This window comes from Sinocyclocheilus anshuiensis, unplaced genomic scaffold (assembly GCF_001515605.1).
Source record: "Sinocyclocheilus anshuiensis isolate Anshui unplaced genomic scaffold, SAMN03320099.WGS_v1.1 scaffold936, whole genome shotgun sequence".
NCBI lineage: Eukaryota > Metazoa > Chordata > Actinopteri > Cypriniformes > Cyprinidae > Sinocyclocheilus > Sinocyclocheilus anshuiensis.
In genome coordinates this window covers 276,497-297,740 of record NW_015552621.1, presented here as the reverse complement: position 1 = coordinate 297,740, position 21,244 = coordinate 276,497, and the positions used below count along the sequence as shown (strand labels likewise).

Here is a 21,244-nt window from a genome sequence, read left to right as displayed (position 1 = left end):
AGCTGCGGGCTCTTTGATCGCCCCCTGGTGGCTGGCTGCAGTACAGGTCATAAACCCCGCCCTCTCCATGTAAACGAATGGGACTTGAGTCAAAATAAAAAAATTAATTACACTTCCAATACAATTTTCCAAAAGAAAGTTTTGGTCATTAAAGGTAGCTGTTATCACGCTGATATGTTCAGTTGTTCGTTTTTGTGATAAGTTTGATTTTAGCTAGTAATTTGATGCTATAAAAACGGGGCGAGTCGTTATGGTTGATTGGGTCTGAGGGAGTTTGGGCGGGAGTTTGATACCGCGGCTCCACCTCACGACACTACTGCGCAGACTGTGGCTCCAAACGAATCTCTACTGCGCAGACTCGGGCTCCAAATGACGTCATTTACTCAAGATGGCAGCAGCCATACTGAGATGCTTTGGCTTCACTTTTCTATAGTGGAAGGAATAGGAGACGCGTCGTTAGGGTTAACCCTAACCCTAACCCATCTTTTTTTACAGTCTATGCTATCACACAGTATGACCGTATATATACATCTAAAAATTTCACCTTTATTTCTGTAATTGCAACTTTATTTCTCATAATTGTGACTTTGGCATTGTAATTTTTATTTGGTGTTATTGCGAAAGTATGTCTTGTAATTGCAACTTAATTTTTTGTAAATACATCTTTGTATCTCACAATATGATTGTATATCTCAAAATTTCTCATAATTTTAGCTTTGTATCTCACAATATGACAGCATATGCAACTTTACAGCTAACAGTATAATTTGGCATTTTTTTTGCGAACATATGTCTTGTAATTGACTTAATTTCTCCCAAATATGACTTTGTATCACAATGTGACTTTATCTCAAAATAACTGTGAATTTATTTATCATAATTGTAACTTTGTAACTCACAATATGACATATCTCAATTGTGACTGTTTTCTCATAATTGCAACCTTATATCTAATAATTAACAATATCTAACAATTATTTATTTCTAATTGTGACCTCATTTCTCATAAATATAAATTATTATCTTATAAATTATTTTAAACTTTATCGCACAGTCCCACTTTTTAGTTTTTACTCTGATGCAGAAACATGCTTCCATGCAGATAACATCTACACAGCTGTGCTAAAATCCAGATCACGGAAAATAGGAATATCAGGTAATTTTAAAAATTGGGATGTCAGTCCTGGAAAGGACTGGAAATTATGCCAGTTATGCTCAACTCTTATGGTTCTTTAGGCTATAAATGGCCCTCCTTCAATGCAATCTCTATACATTTATTTTCAAATACTTATCCAATAATCAGAAATGATTTTACAAGGTGACTTTTGACTTTTAATGAAAAGGTCTTGGCAGTTCATTGGTCAAAAGGTGTGGGAACACTGGAAATGAAGCATTGGAAACAGAAAATATTCATTTTCTGTGGACAAGGCTGTTGGTAGATTTTGGAATTGATACAAGGACAATTATAAGCCAGTGTCAGTCTTTTCAAAAATTGTCAGATTAATTGGTCCGGCCTGTCAATTGGTCACTACTATTAAGGTCTGGCTTTGGTTTCGATGGGCTTTCAGTCTTTTTCTAGTTGCACTGTCCAATAGACAATCTAATTTCAGTAGACAGTGGTTCATTTATGTATTTTTTTCCTCTAAGCCTGGGTCCAAGGTCCCACCCCTCCATTGCAGGCTTCAGGGCAAACCTGTTAACCCTGTCCTCTATTTGTCATGCATGCATGCATGTAAAAGTTCATTGTGTTTTCACTCCACCTGACAAATGTCCATCACTGTTACCTGCAGGTTGGCAGCCTGGCACACAGGCACAGATGGCAGAGGTGATGGAGGGTGTATCCACGGCAGCAGTGCACAACAGCAGTGTGGACTGGCAGAAGAGATGCATCGCCCTCGAGACGCAGCTCATGAGGTTTCGTCTGCAAGCGGGAAATATCCGCCACCTACTTGCTGAGAGGGTAAATGAGGGGTATTATGGGTAACACAGGGTCTACCATTCGCCCACTGCATTCCAGTTACGCATATTGGTTTATTTTATGTACATTTTACACTGCTTATGTATGCACAAGTTCATCTAGCCAAAACAAATATCAATCCCCTTCCCCTTGAATTAGACTGTAACAAAGCCATTTTATTTGACAGTGAACATCAAATGCTGTTTAAAGCCAGATAATGTAGTAAACATGGTTTGCTGCAGGGTTGCATCTCATGACTTGCACATGAACTCCTCTACTAATTAACAAGAAACCAAAACATAATACTACCTTTTTATTTTTTGACATTTACCATGGTATTTTGAAGTGACTTGGTTGCACCATGTAAATACCATGTTTCTTGAACACTGTAATCATTCAGTACCATGATATATCAAAGCACCGTGGTATTACCACTTGATACATCACTGTGCTATGGTACCACCAAAGTACTTTTTTGTACTGGTGATACTGCTGATTCTTTTTCTCGTTTACTTCTTTTAAAAAGTATTTTTCTTCAGTCACAGTGGAACAAGTTACTTAGTTTCTCCTCCGTTCTCTCTCTCGCCTTCCTTCTTTATGGTTTGGTCATGCTACATTGACCTCAGCGTTTCGTCTTGCAAGAAGAGGTTAACTGTCAAACTTGGCAGGCGGCCCTGCAAGGAAAGTCAGGGGGAAACCACTGACTCGTGTGAATGCTTGAGTGGATATACAGGTGTGTGTGTGTCGGTGTGTGTGTGTTTGATAGACGAGGGATGGATTCCTTTATTAATTACCAGATTAGCAAAAGTAACTATTTTCATATTATATAAGAAAATGGTGTTGCTTGTTTGTGGCTGCTTTGGTAGGGTGTTGTGGGTGGTTGCAGAGTTGGGATGCACCGATACTGGTATCGTATCGGGTCTGATACTGCACTCCTGTTCTCGTACTCGTACTTATTAAAATGCTCCGTTACCAAAAGCCGATACCACACAGCTTGTGAACAGTACTGTGTCTAGACAAAGAAACACCGACAACAGAATGACAGAGAGCAGAATAGAGTTATTGGAGATTAAGGATATTTATGAAGTACATGTATGTAATTAATATAATGTTAAACATTCAATATTCATGCCTGTAGCTGATGTGAGCAAGCTGAATTTGCTGATTGGATTGAGTGTGGTGGCAGCAAAAATTATAGGGGCATTCACTATAAACAACATTTATTTTAAACGTCAAGCATACACAACTTCATTTAAAGCTAAAGTGAAACTAGCAACCTGTACGTGTCTCTCTTGTTCAGCACCAATACAAATGTGTGCGTGTGTTGTGCATATTTTGCTTGCTTTACGCTAATAGCATTATACGAGTGGCTTTGGAATATAAGTCACAGCCCGTTTCAGATTATAAAAAACTTGACTTATATTTATTATACTATTATATTTCAGAAAATATGTTTATCACTGTTACAAAATTTATGTATAACGTTCCCTGCATTTTTACAAGAAAACATATTGTGATTACAGTACTGAGCCGTTGCAATGGAGCAGCTGTAATGTGCTATTAAATTAAAGATTTAATAAAGAAAATACGATAGAGCAATAAAATGAACAGTGACGGTAACAAAAGCTTGTACAAATGGGCAAAATTAAGTGTGAAAATAATTGAAGGAAATAGCTATTTGCTAAATGAACTAAGCCAAATTACAATATTCATATTCTTTTGGTTTCTGTACTCAGTATTTTTAAAAATTACAAATGGCATGAAAATACAGGTATCGGTACTCTGTGCCGGCAAGTACTAAAAATAAAAGTATCTGTATCTGCCTCGTTCTGAAAGAAGTGGTATCGGTTCATCCCTATTGCAGAGTATTACTATGCGGCTGCTAAGATGTTCTAAGTGGTTGCTACCATGTTGCTATGCATAATGTTGCTTGAGCATACTCTGTTTGGAGGTAACAAACCTTTCTACTCCAGGGGGGCGAAATAATTACTTTCAAACATAATGTATTATTATTCAGGTCGCTATAAACTTTTTGACTTTAACTAACTTGCTTAGCAAGATTCTTTTTAAAAAGTTGATCTGCCATGATAGCAGTTGACCTGAAAGAAAAAACTGACTGTAAAAGAAGACATTTAGGCTAATACCTGCTGTAGCGCCCCTTGTGGCAACACTGAGAATGCAAAGCATATTTGCGTGAATTGTAGACATATTTCGGAACACAGCAACCCACAAAAGTGAGCTAGCATTGCTAGAAACATCTGCGTTCATGTATTTATGTAAAGTATGTTTCGGACCTTAGAATTTTTGAGGTTTTGCGCTAGTCAACCTCAAACCTTTTTATCCATAAAACCATTTAGTGAAGAATCTGAACACCTAACCATTTTTCATGCATAACTTTCCCAGGTAGCACACATACGTCTGCAAGATGTCTGTTAGAGATTGCTTCATCTGGAAAGCATTTGCTGTGTACAAACATCTGATAGACATCTTTCAAACGTCAGTTTTACATACATTCTAAATCATAAACATCTTAAAGACATCTTCTAAACGTCTGTTTGACATCTAATAGGAAACGTCCTATAGATGTATTGCAGATGAGCAAACACTAAAAAATACATCTTGCAGATGTAAATGCAGACGTCAAATAGACATGTACGTGATGTGCTATCAGGGTTGTCTCGATAAACACACTGTGGAATAAACATCTCCTCACATATAAACATTATCAGATCGGTCTGTAAACCATGTGTGTATATGCTCTTCTTGATGTTAATAAGTCCATCCAAAAGCTACAACATCAATTTTGTTTTTCTTTTCGGTCCAAGAGGTAGGTCTGTTGTTGTGTGTTTTTTTTTTTTTTATATCTGTGGTGGTGCCATTAGGGTGTTTACTGTCCAAACACGCAGACCACAGGGACATTAAGTCTTGACGGCTCCCAAGCGTCCTTCATCAGGTTTCTTCCCACTCTGGTCATCGCTCTAACAGCCTTTCGCTAACCCTGACCTCCACACTCTCCTGCTCTCCCATTCTTTCCAGCCTCTCTCTTGCACTGAATATCGGGGCTCAGTGTCTCATGGGTTTCTGCTTGTTTTGTTGAAGAGGACAAAAGAAAATGTTGAGGGGTTGCTGCTGGTGCCTGTTTAGAAAGATTCAAACCTTTCTCATCTGCTTCTTTGGGCGGCGTTAGGAGTGTTTTACACATTGACCCACTTTGCAGAGGAAAAGCTTGACCCAGAATTGTGTGAGGGGTGTGATCTCTCATTCTGGTGTGAGGGAATACTTTTTTCCATTCTGTTCACGTACACATGCCCTTTAGTTGAAAATTGTGTCCCATTGTAGAATGAGATTAAAAAAAAAGTGTGTGAGAGCACGTAAGCTATGTTCAAAGAGCTACCATACTACGCATACTGTTTCTGCACTATATAATGTGTACTGTGCAAAGTATATGCATTTTCTGTATTAACAGAATACCAATGTGATGTACACATTTTTTTTTGCCAATCCTTACAGAATACAGCAGAGCACACTGCAGTAAACTCTGTAACCCATAATGCAGTGTGCTTGAATGAGAGTGACTTAAGTAGTAAGTAATAACCATAAGTAATATCCACCAAAATTAGAAAATAGTGCACCACTGTGTTTGAGACACAGACAAACAGAAGTGCTAAAACACAATATGTTACTTCTGTTTCACTTATGTTGATGCGCTGAGCCACCATATTGGATTCTGAAGTCTGGGTTGTTGCAGTTCCTCCGAGTTTCCAAGTTGGAACTCTGACTTGAAGGGGCATATTGCAAAGTTCCTACTGGGAACTCAGAATTTTTGACTTCAGAGTACAAATGGAACGCAGCATTTTCATGCTGGAGCTGCAGGAAATTATGTCATGGCAACACTGATTGGCTGATGGAGCCACAAGAACATGTAGCAAAATAGCAACTAACCTCATGCAACAAAGCATATAAATTTGAAATGTATTGTTGCATAATACATACTGTTTCACACACTGATTTTAATTGGCAGTATTTACATTCAAATGTGCAGTAAGCGGTAGGCTATGCATGTTTTCCATTCTGAACATTGTTACTAATGTCTTTTTATTTGCTTCAGTTGAAAGTGTCAGATGTAGTTGTATTTCAGCTCTGATCGTGTTGATGTGACTTCACTCAGAAATTATCTAGTCTTTATGTGAGTGCCACGTGTTTGCATTTAAAATGGGAAAGTAGATGTTGAAGATTCAGTAAGTTGGTCCTCATGTTGTATTTGGCCTAGTTCTTCATGCTCTCTGTAGAACAGTCTCGTTTCTAATGAGGTGCCAGACAGGAGGATTAGCTTGCAATAGCAATAATACTTTCTTGCTATCGCTCGCTTTCTCAAACTCACCCAATCTCCATTCTATCATCTTGCTCCATTTTTAAATACACCATCCCTTCTTCATTAGTGTTTATTTTCTTGCATAGTTCTCTAATTGATTATTGAGCCATTGGTAGTTTCAGACTTTTGGTGTCTGTGTCTAATATGGTTAATCATTACGTTTTCAGGCAGTAGTTTGATGTTTCTTCAACAGTGGGCACTTATTTTAAAAAAAAATTAAAATAAAAGCTCTTCTTCACACTTTTCACCCTCTCATTAGTTTATAAAGATGTTGAAGAACCTCAGCTTTACTGTAAAAAAAGGTTATGTTTTAATAAGAGACCGATAGCAGATGGATGCTATGCTGGTGATTTCCACAGTCATTAATGCATAGTTCACATTCTCTGATTCCATATTCTGAAGCAGTGAAGTCAGCTGGTTAAGGAAGTTCTGGAGTTCAACCAAGGAGGAAAGCTTCTTTGCATTTTCAATAGCAACTGCAAGAGAACAGTTGTTAAATATTTCACATACCTGGTTGTCCGATGCCTGAACAGCTGCCCTGCCCCATCTGTTTAACCTGTGGCCTGTCATCCCAGTCGACAGTCTTGGCATTGGTCTTAACCTTAAGCTCAATGTTAAGCCATTTATTTGAGCTGTTTGGGTGATGCTTTTTAAACTAGTGCTACAAAAGTCATGCTAATGCAGTGTTTAAGTCTGTAAATTGAGTCAGAATGATTCCATGTTTAATTTGACATGAACGAAAACAAGCTGTGAGGAACAGAAGTGTTGTCCATTCCAGTTGTGAAGTTTCCATTTACTTATTGATCATTCAGGCCAAGAAACATCGAAAACACCTAGTTATCTTGCTAACTCAGTAGTTTTAAAGACTTTTGTAGATGCGGTATTTAATTCTGACATGACAACACAGTTACTATGGGGTGGAGCCAAAGAAATTCTGAGAACTGCTGTTTTGCTAGTGCTATGATCATGTTAAAGATCATGCTAGTTCCAACTTTAAATCTGTGTATATGCTCAATATATCCTACAGTACTTTGGCATTTATCGTTTAGCCAAAGAAACACTGAAAACACATCTTTCTACTAATGATGCATCAAAATTTTGGCCGAATTAGTTTGGGGTGAAACCATTTACCTAAACATTGACATTTTTTAGTGCTTCTCCAATAGCGCATTTAAACTCTGCTAGGGCTGTGCAAAAAATCAAATGCGAAATATACTCTGTGTAGTAAATGCCGCTCCATCTGAAAGCACATGCTGGAGATTTACTACTAATCACCAGAAGCGGCTTTACTGACGAGATTCGCATGAAAATTTCATTTGATTTTTTGCCCAGCCCTACTCTGTGCACACAATGTGGATAATCTACAATTGATAAACATGTTATCAGTATGAACGCATTTCACCGTGACCAAAAATGATGACAGCATAGCAATATGTAAAATTTGTTCTGATGAAATGTCGAGAGGCGGCTCATTGCTAACTACGGCTGGTTTATTTTATCAAATAAGAACATCAACAACCAATTAGCCAGTTACACAAATTGAATTACCCAAACTTTATTTTTGCTTTTGTTTTCAGTTTTCGGCTAAATGAAAACGTCTCTGGTTACGACTGTAACCTTTGTTCCCCGAGAAAGGGAACGAGACACTGCGTCGGTAACGACACTAGGGGAACCCCCTCAGCGTAGCGCGTCTGAAGCACGAATGAAACTATTCCAATCCTGATTGGTGTTGCGTCATGACGTAACATGTGATGGCATAGTCGGAAGCTACAAAGGGACGCTGGCACACAACAGAGTCAGCTTTTGCGATGAAGCAACAGTTTCCCCTTGGACCACAGGAGGATCTGATGCGCCAGTCTGCACAGAGGGCGCGACCTCAGACCCCCCTGATGATTCAAATACGAGACTACCGACATGTTGTCTGCCCGTATTAGGACATGGTGACCGCTGAGATCTGGGAGAAAGCTCCTCAGAGCCATGTAAACCGCTAGCATTTCTAGGCAATTTATGTGCCATGAGGAATGCTGGCCCTGCCACAGACCTCTCGCAAAGCGGCCGTCCATGACCGCGCCCTAACCCGTAAGGGATGAGTCTGTCGAAACGAGCTTTCGGCGACATGACACTCCCAATACTGGGCCTCGGGACAGAAACCAAGGTTTCCTCCATATGGACAGGGCACGAAGGCATCGCCTTGTTACCCTGATCATACAGAACTGATTCCCTCTTGAGGAAAACCCCTTGGTTTTCAACCACCATTGTAGGGGTTAGTACAGAAGGCCAAAAGGTGTTACGTTGGACGCTGCCATGAGCCCCAGCAGTCTTTGTAACTGCTTTACAGTGATAGCGTGGCCTAGCCCTATCCTGGAAACCATTGCCAGGATGGACTCGATACGACACGGGCAGCTCCCTCGAGAGCTGCCCGTGCATGCTGCGCTCCCAAACAATAAACACACAGCTGATGTGTGTCCCCACCCGTTAAAAACCTCGGGCAGGGATGAACACACCGCTTAAACTGTCCACTCGCCATGATAATATATATGCTTGTGACAACAACACCAAATAAGACACACAATGACACAGAGCGCTTGCTGAAGAGCAAAAAGCTGACTCTGTTGTGTGCCGGCGTCCCTTTGTAGCTTCTGACTATGCCGTCACATGTTACGTCATGACGCAACACCAATCAGGATTGGAATAGTTTCATTCATGCTTCAGACGCGCGACGCAGTGTGAGTTCCCTCGAGGGGGAACTTTCATTTTAGTTTTGGTAAATTGGCTATATACTAATTCTAAGTACAATATTGTAGGAAAACGGGGGTTGCATAAATTAGATGCGACATAATGAACTCATTTAAACTACACGACTCTAAAATCTGTATCCGCACACAGTTATTGAATGGAATAGAATCAACACTGAACTGACCTCATCTGAACAATGACGCAACTGTCTTTTTTAGAGCTGCTTTACAGCAGAATCGATCTCTGTATGCATCATTGAATCATTATTTTCCTGTTTATCCCTGTAAAGCTGCTTTGAAACAATTTGTATTGTATAAACTGCTGTAGAAATAAAGGCGACAACAGATTTCTGTATACATTATAAAATAATTTCTTATGTAATTTTTTTCCAATTAATAATTTAACAGTTTTTTTACACCATAATTTTCATGTAGTTGAAATTAAATGTGAAATCTAATCTGACTAAAGGCTATACTACCTTATCTTGGAATTTCACTGCATCTGTTTGTGTCATTGTAGTTGAGGCCAGTAGCTCAACACTCTCCACTTACCACCAGTAAACTTTACGACATAGTTGTTGAATAGCTCTTAATGCTCAGTGAATCATTGCTGAGTGGGTAAGGCTAACCTGAGGTCAGTGCTGAGCTTGGGTGAGTGGACACTATTCCCATAGTAATGCGGACTGATGAAATGCCAGCGAAGGCATGTCCTTGTTCATATTTGTCACCGTGTCGTCTATTCATTTCTGTACATTTGCTGACCTTAGGTGAAGAGTCACATCTCCACACAATGACCCCACAGGCTGCTCTTCTGGCACCGACACTCAGGGAATGCTCACATGGAGTGGGTGCCTCCTGGGAATCCCTGTACTCTTGACTTGAGGAATGAGAAAGGGTGGAAAGAAAAAGGGAAAGAACAAAGGGTCATACAGTTGGAATCCATTAGAATGCATGTCCTTCTTTTTACTGGGTCACTGAGTTCATGAAACAATGAGCACAAGGCATGTCATGGCCGGGGTATATGTATATGTATATGTATATGTATATGTATATGTATGTGTATGTGTGTGTGTGTGTGTGTGTATGTGTATGTGTATGTATATGTATGTGTGTGTGCATATGTATGTGTGTGTGTGTGTGTGTGTGTGTGTTTTTTCTCTTTTTTTTTTTTGCCATGACAAGCAACGAGACATTTCGCTTTAAGTATGTGCAGACGCATTACTTGATGCAGGAAACTTGTCCTAACTTCCCAACTTGGGAGTGGGGTGGCTTGTTTACGTATATGCCCTAACCTTTTCCCTGTGCTGTCAGGCCATTATGGTGATCTTGTTGAAAACCGCAGTGGGTTGTGGGATGAGTGTGCTCAAACCCACACCAGTACAACATGCCCTCAGTATTTAGTGCCGGATTATGATCAAAATCACTTAAGCATGATAGATAACAACACTCAAAGCCAGTTATACAGTAGATTATTCTAATAGTTTATCATACATTCATAGTTTATATAACCAACACACACACACATATCCTAGCGTCAAAAGAACAATCCATGAATCTCTGTGTTTATTTCTGTAGATGCAGGAGTTGGAACAGAGAGTGATAGAGGCTGACCAGCGGGCAGAGAACGCTGAAAAACAGGTACAGTATAGTTGTTGTACCACTATCCCTACCTTTGTTTTTTTCCATAATTTGGATAAATCTAAGGAAGTAGCATCCTGTTTGCCCAAATATTTATTGATATTTCATTAACACTATATAAACTCATTCAGTTGCAGTGTGCCTCGTAATACTGTAAATCACACATTGGCTTGTTTTTATCCATTACAATGTAATTTTGCTAACACTGGTACTTTCATAATGTTTTGCTGTTGAAAGTTACAGGGTTGAAGGTATAATAACAGCCTTAGCAAGCAAATATTATTATGCCAAACCACTTTAGGTCAATATTTTTTTTTCTTTAAGGCAATAGTCAATATTTATGGTTTATAAAATATACAATGCATTTTAGAAAAATAATAACTGCATATACAATTTTTTAAAGTTAAATTTTAGTGTTTTTGATTAAATTAGCTAATATTCAGATGGAAGAAAAACAAACATTAAATTAATATAAAAATGTTTTATTGAATCAACTGAATCTTTTTACTAAGTATGTGTAGTTGTGGTCAAAATTTTACATACACTTTACAGTATCTGAAAAATGTTAATTATTTTACCAAAATAAGAGGGATCATACAAAATGCATGTTATTTTTTTATTTAGTACTGACCTGAATCAAATATTTTGCATAAAAGATGTTTACATATACTCCAAAAGAGAAAATAGTTGACTATAAAAATGACTGTTCAAAAGTTTACATAAGCTTGATTCTTAGTACTGTGCTGTTACCTGGATGATCCACAGCTGTTTTTTGTTTTGTTTTTTGTGATAGTTGTTCATGAGTCCCTTGTTTGTCCTGAACAGTTAAACTGCCTGATCTTCAGAAAAACCTTCAGGTCCCACAAATTCTTTGGTTTTCCAGCATCTTTTGTGTATTTGAACCCTTTCCAACAATGACTGTATGATCTTGAAATCCATCTTTTCACACTGAGGACAACTGAGGGACTCTAGCAACTATTACAAAAAGTTCAACCATTCACTGATGCTCCAGAAGGAAAAACTATGCAATTTTTGACCACCAAATCTTGACCACAACTGTAAGTAATAAGAATTGGGAGCACAAATGGCAACTCTTTCTTGAGAATTAGCTGTTTTTTATTTAAAAAAATTATATAAACCACATTTATCTTGAGGACTTAATCAAGATTACCATTGTAGGTCCACATTATGGAGGAGAAACTGAAGTCTGCAAACATGCAGCCCAGTGAATCGGAAAACTCATTGTACAGGTGTTATCAAGAGCTGAACAGTCAAATTCAAGAGAAAGACATGATCATAAAGAGACTTGAAGGACAACTGGAGAATCAGGTAAAGAAAAGTCCTCACAGTGAGGAAGAAATGGTCATGTGTGTCCATTAAACTCTCACTTAAGGACTCATAGAAATGTTGTTCAAAACGGCCCTCTTTATCTGCAGAACTTGGTTCGAGCTCAAGAGGCAAAGATAATTGAAGAAAAAGCTGCCAAAATCAAAGACTGGGTCACATTTAAGTTACGAGAGGTGAGTTGAAACATGGAAGTACGGTGGATCAAAAAAACATTAGAGCGTGTCATCTACATTTCTCATTTCTTTTTTGTGTCTTGAAGATGGAAACGGAGAACCAGCAGTTGAAGAAGGCAAACCTGAAGCAGACCGAGCAGATCCTCATACTGCAAGACAAGCTTCAGAGTAAACATACTGTAGTTTCTTTCCTGTTTTCTTTCCTTTTACCATTTGCTTTTGCTTATGTTTGTATATATCTCACTGTCTTTCTGTCAGCTCTTCTCGAGAGGCCCATGTCTCCAGCGGTGGATGCCCATCTGGTCCCCTCCAGCCCACTCCACCCTCCCAGCTGCCCCGGGACACCGCCTGCCCAGGAGGAGGGCTGGAGATTGACAGGGTCCATAGCCAACTGTACAGGTACATCATCATCATCATCATCATCATCTACCTCAGCATGGTTTGAAGTTTTGTTAGAGCTCTGCGGATTCCATTTTTTTTCAGGTTTATTTATGGAACAGTCTTAAAATATTGCTTTATTGTGTAAAACTGTTGATTTATTTAAAGCTGCAGTCCGTAACTTTTTTGGTTAAAAAATGATCCAAAATCAATATTTGAGCAAGTACATAACCAGCCAGTGTTCAAAACTATTGCCTTACTTTAGCCCGATTCTCAACGGTTATCTTATAATAATGTTTTCTAATTTGAGTGGTAGGGGTAGGTTTTCGCGGGCTGCAGGTGGCAGATCGTTAGCCTTTTCTCACAGCAGCTAGAATAATTAAATGTCAAAAAATCATTTTGGTGGTGGATTGTAATCCAGAAAGAATTTTATGAAACACGTGAATTAAATTAAATTATATTCCAGGTAGCACGATTTATTGTAATGCTTTTTTCCTCAGTTGGTCAGAACAAACGTGGCAGACTTGTTACTTACTTGTTCAGATGATAATATCCGGTGAAAATTCTTATTTGGGTCATATATTCCAAGACGTAGGCTAGAATTTGTGATTACAAAGTATAGGATTCACACCGGTGCGGTGACTGACTGCCACACATACTCCTCAAAACATTAGATACATAGAGTACAACCCAGGCAAGGAAGATAATTCCGCAAGTAACTGCAATTCCAGGTTTTCAAACAGAGATGGCGACAAAGAGGCAAAACTTACGGACTGCAGCTTTAAAGTGACTTAATTTTACACTTTGTATTGTTTTAAAGTCCACTTATTAAGTCAGATATGGTTTATTGTAGCGACCATTTCCTGCCTTCAGCTTTAACCAGGCTGTTTTTGATACTGTACATTTAAGATTTCTCTTCTTTCTTCTCTTTTATGATTTTTATTGTTATTTTGATATTGTACTCCGTTTTAGCATCAATGCTATGCCAATTATTTAAAAAAAAATGTGCAGTTTCCATAAATGGTTTAGGTCAACTGTGTTGTTAGTATTCACATGGTACATCAAGATTTTGATCAAAATCATTTTTAAATAATATTAGAATGAACAAAACATATTAGTGATGCACCAACATTATTATTGAAAGCTGCCTCTTGATATTTTAGCTGAACAAATTTTACACATTGCTACTGTAGCATCATTTTTGGTCATTGTGAAGTGCATCTACACTGCTGACATGGTTACTTGTAGTTTATTGTGCACTCATTAAACATCACTGTTTCCATTGATGATTTTGGCCTGCCAGAATTATTTTTTCTGAAACCAAAAGTGCATTTTTTTCGTGTCTTTTCTGTTTCGGCCCAATATTTTCAATTGCCTAAATTTTGGGGCATCACTAAAACATATAATAATAAAATATTAAATCATTTAAAAAAATTGTTCAGCTTTTAATTAAGTACACTTTTTGGATGTTTCACATATGTGTTTATATCTGTTGCAAATTGCAGATAGCAAAAGGAAAATCATGGAGGGTTGTGATTCCGCTTTTAATAGTGCATCTTTACTTCCCACATTACAAGACAAAGGAGACTCTCATAAGTCTAGTCAAGATGGCGTTGACACCACAACCTCGGTAAAGGAGAGTGCAGAGGGGGCGGAGCCTTCTTTTGGAGTGACGCGCGAGAGAGCATTGGGAGGAGCCTCGGACAGAGATCACTCTTCTGATGAACTCAACAGCAAATTTCGTTCCCAGCGTCTTCGCTCTTCTTCCTCATCCTCTTCCTCGTCCTCCTCAGCATATGAGACACCTGGTCCGGGTGGCTTCGACACGCCTACCCCCACTCCGACGAGCCCTCCTCCTGTGTCCCTCTCACCCCCATTAGTACGCCTCCCTCTGTCATGCCCCTTCCCTCTGCCTTTACCCTTGGGCACCAGCATGACCCTGCCCAAAGTTCGCACCCCTCTAACCCCTCGTGACAGCATCCAGCTTGTGAAGAAACACCACAGTCAGCCACAGCCCGGCATAGAGTGCCTTCATCAGATCAACGTAAGTATTGATATCGGAAACTGCACCTCTCCATCCTGCCACAGTCTGGTCCCCGGGACAGTTTCCACACATGGGCTAGAGGAGACGGACATTGATGAAGGGCCTCCAGAAAGCATGGAGGGTGTGGTGGAGGCGTCAGAGATGGAAACCCAGCCCACTGATGGAGGCTTATTTGAAGGGTTGGCCAAGGAGTTTGAGATGATGGACCCAGAAGCTCTTAAACCACCTACACCACCTCTGCACCGATTTCCCTCTTGGGTAAGACAGGAAAGAATACTATGGCTTGTACCTCAAATTGTGTGGCTTGTTGAGGACAGATCTGCTATCACAAGTTATCAAGTTGGTACAAGTGCCGATTGTAATGTAAATGAGCAGCTGGTGCATTTCTACTTTTTTTTTTTAGCATTATTAAACTTAGTTAAAATGTATACACAAAATAAATCACCACAAAAATATAACTTAAAATATATCACTTCCAGTTTGTTGTATTAGTATTTATTTATTACTCATGACTGTTTTAAGTAAAATATTTAATAAAATATTTAGTATTACATATTTTAGTATGCTGTTTGGACTATACACTATCATTTAAAAGTTGGTGGTTAGTAAAATAATTAAGTAAAATTAATACTTTTATTTAGCAAGGGCGTGTTAAACTGATTGAAATGTAAATTGATTGAATACATTTAGAATGTTACTAAAGATTTCTATTTCAAATAAATCTTGTTCTTCTAAACTTTCATCATAAAAATCATCATGGTTTTCACTAAAAGATTAAGCAGCATAACTGTTTTCAACATTGAGGATAATAAGAAATGTTTCTTGAACTCCAAATCAGCATATTAGAATAATTTCTGAAGCATCATGTGACACTGAAGACTGGAGTAATGGCTGCTGAAAAAAAAGCTTTGCCATCACAGGAATAAATTGCATTAAATTATATTAAATGGAAAACAGTAATTTAAAATTGTAATAATATTTCACAGAATTACTGTACTTGTAACTACAATATTACTTGGTCAGCAGAAGAGACTTTATAACATATATTACTTTATAAGTGATGAACTAATGGTGCAATCAAATCAAGTACCATTAAGTGTTTGTTCCAAACAAATTAGTAGTTACTCAGCAGTAGTGCAGCCCTACCCAGAATGCTTAGGGTGAGCTTATAGGGCTCTTTTGATTTGGGCTAGCAAGCAACCACCTGATTGCATAGCAACACATAAAAGAACACTCAGAAAACTATTCGAAATATTTAGCAACCACACTGCAACACCCTGGCAACCACCCACATCACCCTAGCACTACATTGGCAAATTTTGTATGATAAATAAACATCACTGTTTTCATGTTTCTGTGTGTGTTTTTCAGGAGAGCCGGATTTATGCGGTAGCTAAGTCAGGAATGAGAGTCTCAGAGGCCTGTCTTGGAGCCAAGACTATTGGGAGAGGTCAGTCAACCAATCAGTAACAATCACGGATCACTCAGTATATGTCCGTCACCAGCAACTTGCTGGCAGTTCACGCAACTTACTTTTATAATGCCTCCTTAAGTAATTATAATCAGCAGGACAATTACTGGAAATTCATTGGACAGCAAGTCAGTAAGGGTCAGTAAGATTTTTTTTTTTCCAATGAATAAAATTAATTTATTCAACAAGGGATGCATTAAATTTATTAAAATTAACAGTAAAGACATTTTAAAATTTAGCAGGATTTCTGTTTCGAATAAATTCTTTTCAACATTGATAATAACAAGAAATCGGCATATTAGGATTAAGGAAAACCAGCATATTAGAATGATTTTTCAAGGATCATGTGACACTGAAGACTGGAGTAATGGCTGCTGAGAATTCGGCTTTGTTATCACAGGAATAAATTGCATTTTGAATAATAGAAAACAGTTATTTTAAATTGTAATAATAGTTTTCCCTGTATTTTTGATCAAGTAAGTGCAGACTAATTTCAAAAACATTTACATTTTACAGACCCCAAACTTTTGAATGGGTAAAAAAGAAGAAAAGAAAATTTAATTGAATTACAAATAAGCCAATTAAATGTACAAGCGCCATATTTGGCCATATTTCACTGGTGTCTGTAAATGGAATGGGCTTATGAAATTATATTGAAGTGCCCACCCAGGCCCTATTAATTTTTACAACTTTGCAGAGTTTATGTAAGAGCCCATGTGTTGTTCCTTTGTTTCTCCAGTATCCACCCAAACTCAGCACTCAACAACTGGCCCCTTCACTCACCTCATTTATAAGAACATCAGTGTGCCTGTGTACTCCACACTTAAAGGGGTAAGATTACATCATCAATATGAGACTTAACTAATTCTTAGCTTACAAGTGTCAAGCTAACTTGTTATTTTACATATCAAGGACTGAGAGAAGTCTTTAAAGTAATACAAAATGTACTTGTCTTTATCATCCTTGCTACAATGTGCTTCTGTCCTTTCAGAAAGCAACTCAGATCAGCAGTGTCCCTCTGCCAGATGATGACTCTGGGTCAGAAGACGACAGCAGCTCATTGGCCAGCCTGCACACATCCACATTGGTGCCAGATAAGAAGGGCAGTACTCCAGGCAGCCCACGCGCTGTCAAAAGAGGTGAGGAAATCTGTAAAATAACCCACTTTAGGGCTTTCAACGTCTTTTTATTTAACTTTTTTTAAACCATTTTATGTAATTAACTAGTTTATTTAACTGTAATTTAAGTGTGTAAATTTTGTTTTTAAAAAGAAAAAAAAAACCTTGAAATTCTCAAAGATGTTTTGTCCCGCAGGTGTGTCTATGTCCTCCATCAGTTCAGAGAGTGACTATGCCATTCCTCCGGATGCATATTCACTGGACAGTGACTGCTCAGAGCCTGAGCACAAGGTGCAACGCACCTCGTCCTACTCATGCGAGAGTGTCGGACCGGTACGTCTCTGAACTCCTCATTTGAGCCGCCTCTGTATTTGGTGTCTCATCTACATTATCATTCAAAAATGTAGGGTCTGTAAGATGTTTTTGAAATAAATTTCTTATGCTCACAAAGGCTGCATTTAATTGATTAAAATACGGAGAAAAATAGCAACATTGGTAAATACTAGTGCTGGGCAACGATAAAAATTTTTTTTTATCGTGATTAATCGCATTGTTATGCACAAAATTCACTAATGAATTCAAAAGTAGCATATTGTGCACTTTTTTCATTTAAAAGTACTGCTATATGAATAAAAATGCAATAACATTTGGTTTGCAAACACTTTAAACAAATAAGGTGCTTTTTACAGCAGTATTCCTTTTACATAGCAGCAGTTAAAATGTTTCTTGTAAATCTCAACTTATTACAACTAACATTAATGTAATGAAATTAAATATAAAACCAAAGCTATTTGCCACTGCCAGGGCATTAACATTTTTATAGAAAATATTTTATAGTTTGTTATAGAAAAACAAGTTATGCTCAGAGTCCAGAGGCTCGATCATAAATGTGTATTCAGAGCCAGTGAGCAACGGACTTTCATAATAATAAAAAACTGCATTGATGTGCGAAAAATAATTGTCGCCATTAATCAATTAATGCGTTAACGCAATAATAACGCGTTAACTTGCCCTGCCCCAGTAAATACTATTGCAGTTTAAATATATTGTTTTTGATTTTAATACATTTTAAAATTTCATTTATTCCTTTGATGGCAAAGCTAAATCAAAAGCTGAAATCATTCTAACATGCTTGGTGCACAGTTATTATTTTAATTTTTTTGTCATCACAGTTGGAAACAGTTGTGCTGCTTAATATTTTTGTGGAAACCATGATACATGTTTTTTTTTTTCAGGATTTTTTTTTTATAAATAGAAAGTTCAAAAGAACAGCAATTATTTGAAATATAAATATTTATACTAGAAAAGACATTTAGAATTTTTTACTGTCTTTACTGTCAATTTTGATGTCATAATTGAATGCATTCTTGCTGAATAAAATTACTTTTATTAATTTCTTTAAAAAAAATCATACTGACCCAAGACTTTTGAATGGTAGTATATGCATATTCTTTAGCACAGAGGTTCTTCAGATGACATTTGTAACCATTGTACAGTCTTTTCTTACATTTTAGTATTAGTCCAAGGAGCTCTGTAATACTGGAGACAGCTATCAGTTAGCATTCCCATTCACCTCAATCCAATTCATGTTAGAAGGATAGAGTTAGAATACAGATTGTCCATGTTTAAATGCTTTGTATGTGTCTTTCAATATAGGAGACTCTAGAAAAGACGGGTTACTTGCTGAAAATGGGCAGTCAGGTGAAAGCTTGGAAGAGGCGCTGGTTCATTCTGAGGAACGGGGAGATCTTGTACTATAAGTCGCCGGTGAGTAGACTTTTCCACAACTCTGTGGTGGTATTTGAGAGACGATGTGAGGGAAGGAAGTTTAGAGATACAGCACTGATGATGTATGCCTTTGTTCTGCTCTCAGAGTGACGTGATCCGGAAACCTCAGGGCCAAATGGAGCTGAACTCTTCGTGTCATATAGCCCGCGGAGAGGGAGCTCAGACATTCCAGGTGAGAGACACACGCTGATACACCTAAACAGCCTTTAACAAATCTGTCAGCCTCAGGCTTTCAGAAACAGCCTGATATGAGGATCACATGAGTTTCGCTTGCGTTTTGAGGGGATTTTCAGCTCTTAAGTGCTGTCATTATTGGGTTTTCAAAGGTGTAATAATAATAATGGGGAATTATGTATAATTTTATCAATCTTGAATCAGTGTAATCACAGTTCGGGAGGAATTGAATATCATAATCATAAAATGTCTTGCAGAATTTATTGTAGGTCATCTGGATGTGTTTTACTGTTACCACATGACATTCCATCATGGCCGAACTGATTTATAATCTTCACATATAATGTGAAATTTTCTGTTCACTTAATAGTCAAATATTTAGATTGCATAGTTATGGACAGGCAGACAGACAGACCTATTCGTTTTTCGTATTTTATTTAATATCATAATCATAAAAAGTGTTGTTGAATTTATTATGGGCCATCTGTTTTACTGTTGTTAATTGACTTGGAATATATTCTACTGGGCATTCCATTATGGTAGAAATTATTTTGTGTTTTTTGGTCTATTAAGATTTAAGAGTATATCAGTTATGAGCCTCTTCATGTATGTATGTATGTATTTATTTGTTTGTTTTGTGTTTTTATTTAGACAAAAAAAATCTCAAAATGTTAATATCTGCAATTTATTGGAATAAGACAGAATTTTAATATCACTGCCATCCTAGTCATAGTATGATTAACCAGTTTTGTTGGCTAAATCTCTGTCCATGTTTTTCCTCATTTGTGTGTTGTTTCTAGTTAATTACAGAGAAGAAGACCTTTTACTTGGCTGCAGACTCCCCAAATATCCTGGAGGACTGGATCAAAGTTCTCCAGAACGTTCTCAAGGTCCAGGCTAGTGGACCAATTTCCATGGATAAAGAAGCTAAGGCCACGGTGCGAGGCTGGCTAACTAAGGTAAGAGCTCACAGGAAAGATCCAGCTTCGCTTAGCCCAATGAATATTCAGTTTGGTTTTTAGTTTTACTCTTAAATAGGTATTAGCTTCTGATGTTAGCCACAAACTAACACTAAAAATTCTAATAATTTATCTAGTCAAATCTACAGTATTTGAACTACATCTAATCTAGCATGTCACTGGATCTATTTTCTTATCATAACAGTAAGAGTTTTGACATGTATAAAACAATGAAGTGATGACGATTAAAGAACCACATATTTAATATATTGAGCCTGTTTACACCTGGTATTAAGATCTTGTTTTGCTTTTTCTTTCTCTCTCCATATTTCTGATGATGACTTTCATTTTACTTTACAGGTGAAACATGGTCATTCAAAGCTTGTGTGGTGTGCTTTGATTGGGAAAGTCTTCTACTACTACCGGAACCAGGATGACAAGGTGGATATCTTCAGCTTCCTTCAATTCAGAGTGCTTTTAGTAGCTCTGCAAAATTTCCATTAAAGGGGTCATATGATGCGATTTAAATTTTTCCTTTCTCTTTGAAGTGTTACAAGCTCTTGGTGCATAAAGAAGATCTGTAAAGTTGCAAAGACTAAAGTCTCAAATCCAAAGAGATATTCTTGTAGTATTGTTGTTGCCGCCGCCATGTCGTGAAGGCGCTGTGTGATTCGTTGTGAAGTCGCCGGATCGGCTTTCACCGTGGACGAAGCGGAGTCCAGCCCGGGGTCGTCACATGTGGTTGCCGCAAGCCTGCACTGCAAAAAATGGCTTATCTTACTTAGTCTTGTTTCTAGTCAAAATATCAAAAAATTCTTTAATCAAGATACTTTTACTAGATAAAATACTTTTCCAGGTAAAAAATTAAGCGCATTTTGCTTAAAACAAGTAAAATTATCTGCCAGTGGGTTTGATATTTTGACTAGAAACAAGACAAAAATACTAAGTAAGATAAGCCATTTTTTGCAAGCCTTTTGTAAGCCTTCGTCGAATCCGCCGGCCGCGCCGTCTCAAGCCCGCTCGCGCCACTCACTCTAGCTCGCCGGTCTCCGCTCACTCTAGCCCGCCGTGTGTTTCATTGTGAAAGCGA

The 21,244-nt window shown here is 37.9% G+C and overlaps 1 protein-coding gene across 2 annotated transcripts in view; it reads left to right on the top strand.

Annotated features, from left to right (window-relative positions):
- LOC107666266 (pleckstrin homology domain-containing family H member 1-like) overlaps window positions 1-21,244 on the top strand; it is a 46,773-nt gene that overhangs the window by 11,345 nt on the left and 14,184 nt on the right. For both annotated transcript variants that reach the window (XM_016457492.1, XM_016457491.1), the window contains exons 2-16: window positions 1,791-1,960; window positions 10,640-10,702; window positions 11,882-12,031; window positions 12,139-12,222; window positions 12,309-12,390; window positions 12,481-12,621; window positions 14,106-14,902; window positions 16,016-16,094; window positions 16,855-16,946; window positions 17,107-17,254; window positions 17,430-17,566; window positions 18,890-19,000; window positions 19,107-19,193; window positions 19,996-20,154; window positions 20,515-20,595. In XM_016457492.1, coding sequence (XP_016312978.1) covers window positions 1,817-1,960; window positions 10,640-10,702; window positions 11,882-12,031; window positions 12,139-12,222; window positions 12,309-12,390; window positions 12,481-12,621; window positions 14,106-14,902; window positions 16,016-16,094; window positions 16,855-16,946; window positions 17,107-17,254; window positions 17,430-17,566; window positions 18,890-19,000; window positions 19,107-19,193; window positions 19,996-20,154; window positions 20,515-20,595 — 2,355 coding nt within the window. In that variant the 5' untranslated portion in view covers window positions 1,791-1,816. The remainder of the gene's footprint in view (window positions 1-1,790; window positions 1,961-10,639; window positions 10,703-11,881; window positions 12,032-12,138; window positions 12,223-12,308; window positions 12,391-12,480; window positions 12,622-14,105; window positions 14,903-16,015; window positions 16,095-16,854; window positions 16,947-17,106; window positions 17,255-17,429; window positions 17,567-18,889; window positions 19,001-19,106; window positions 19,194-19,995; window positions 20,155-20,514; window positions 20,596-21,244) is intronic.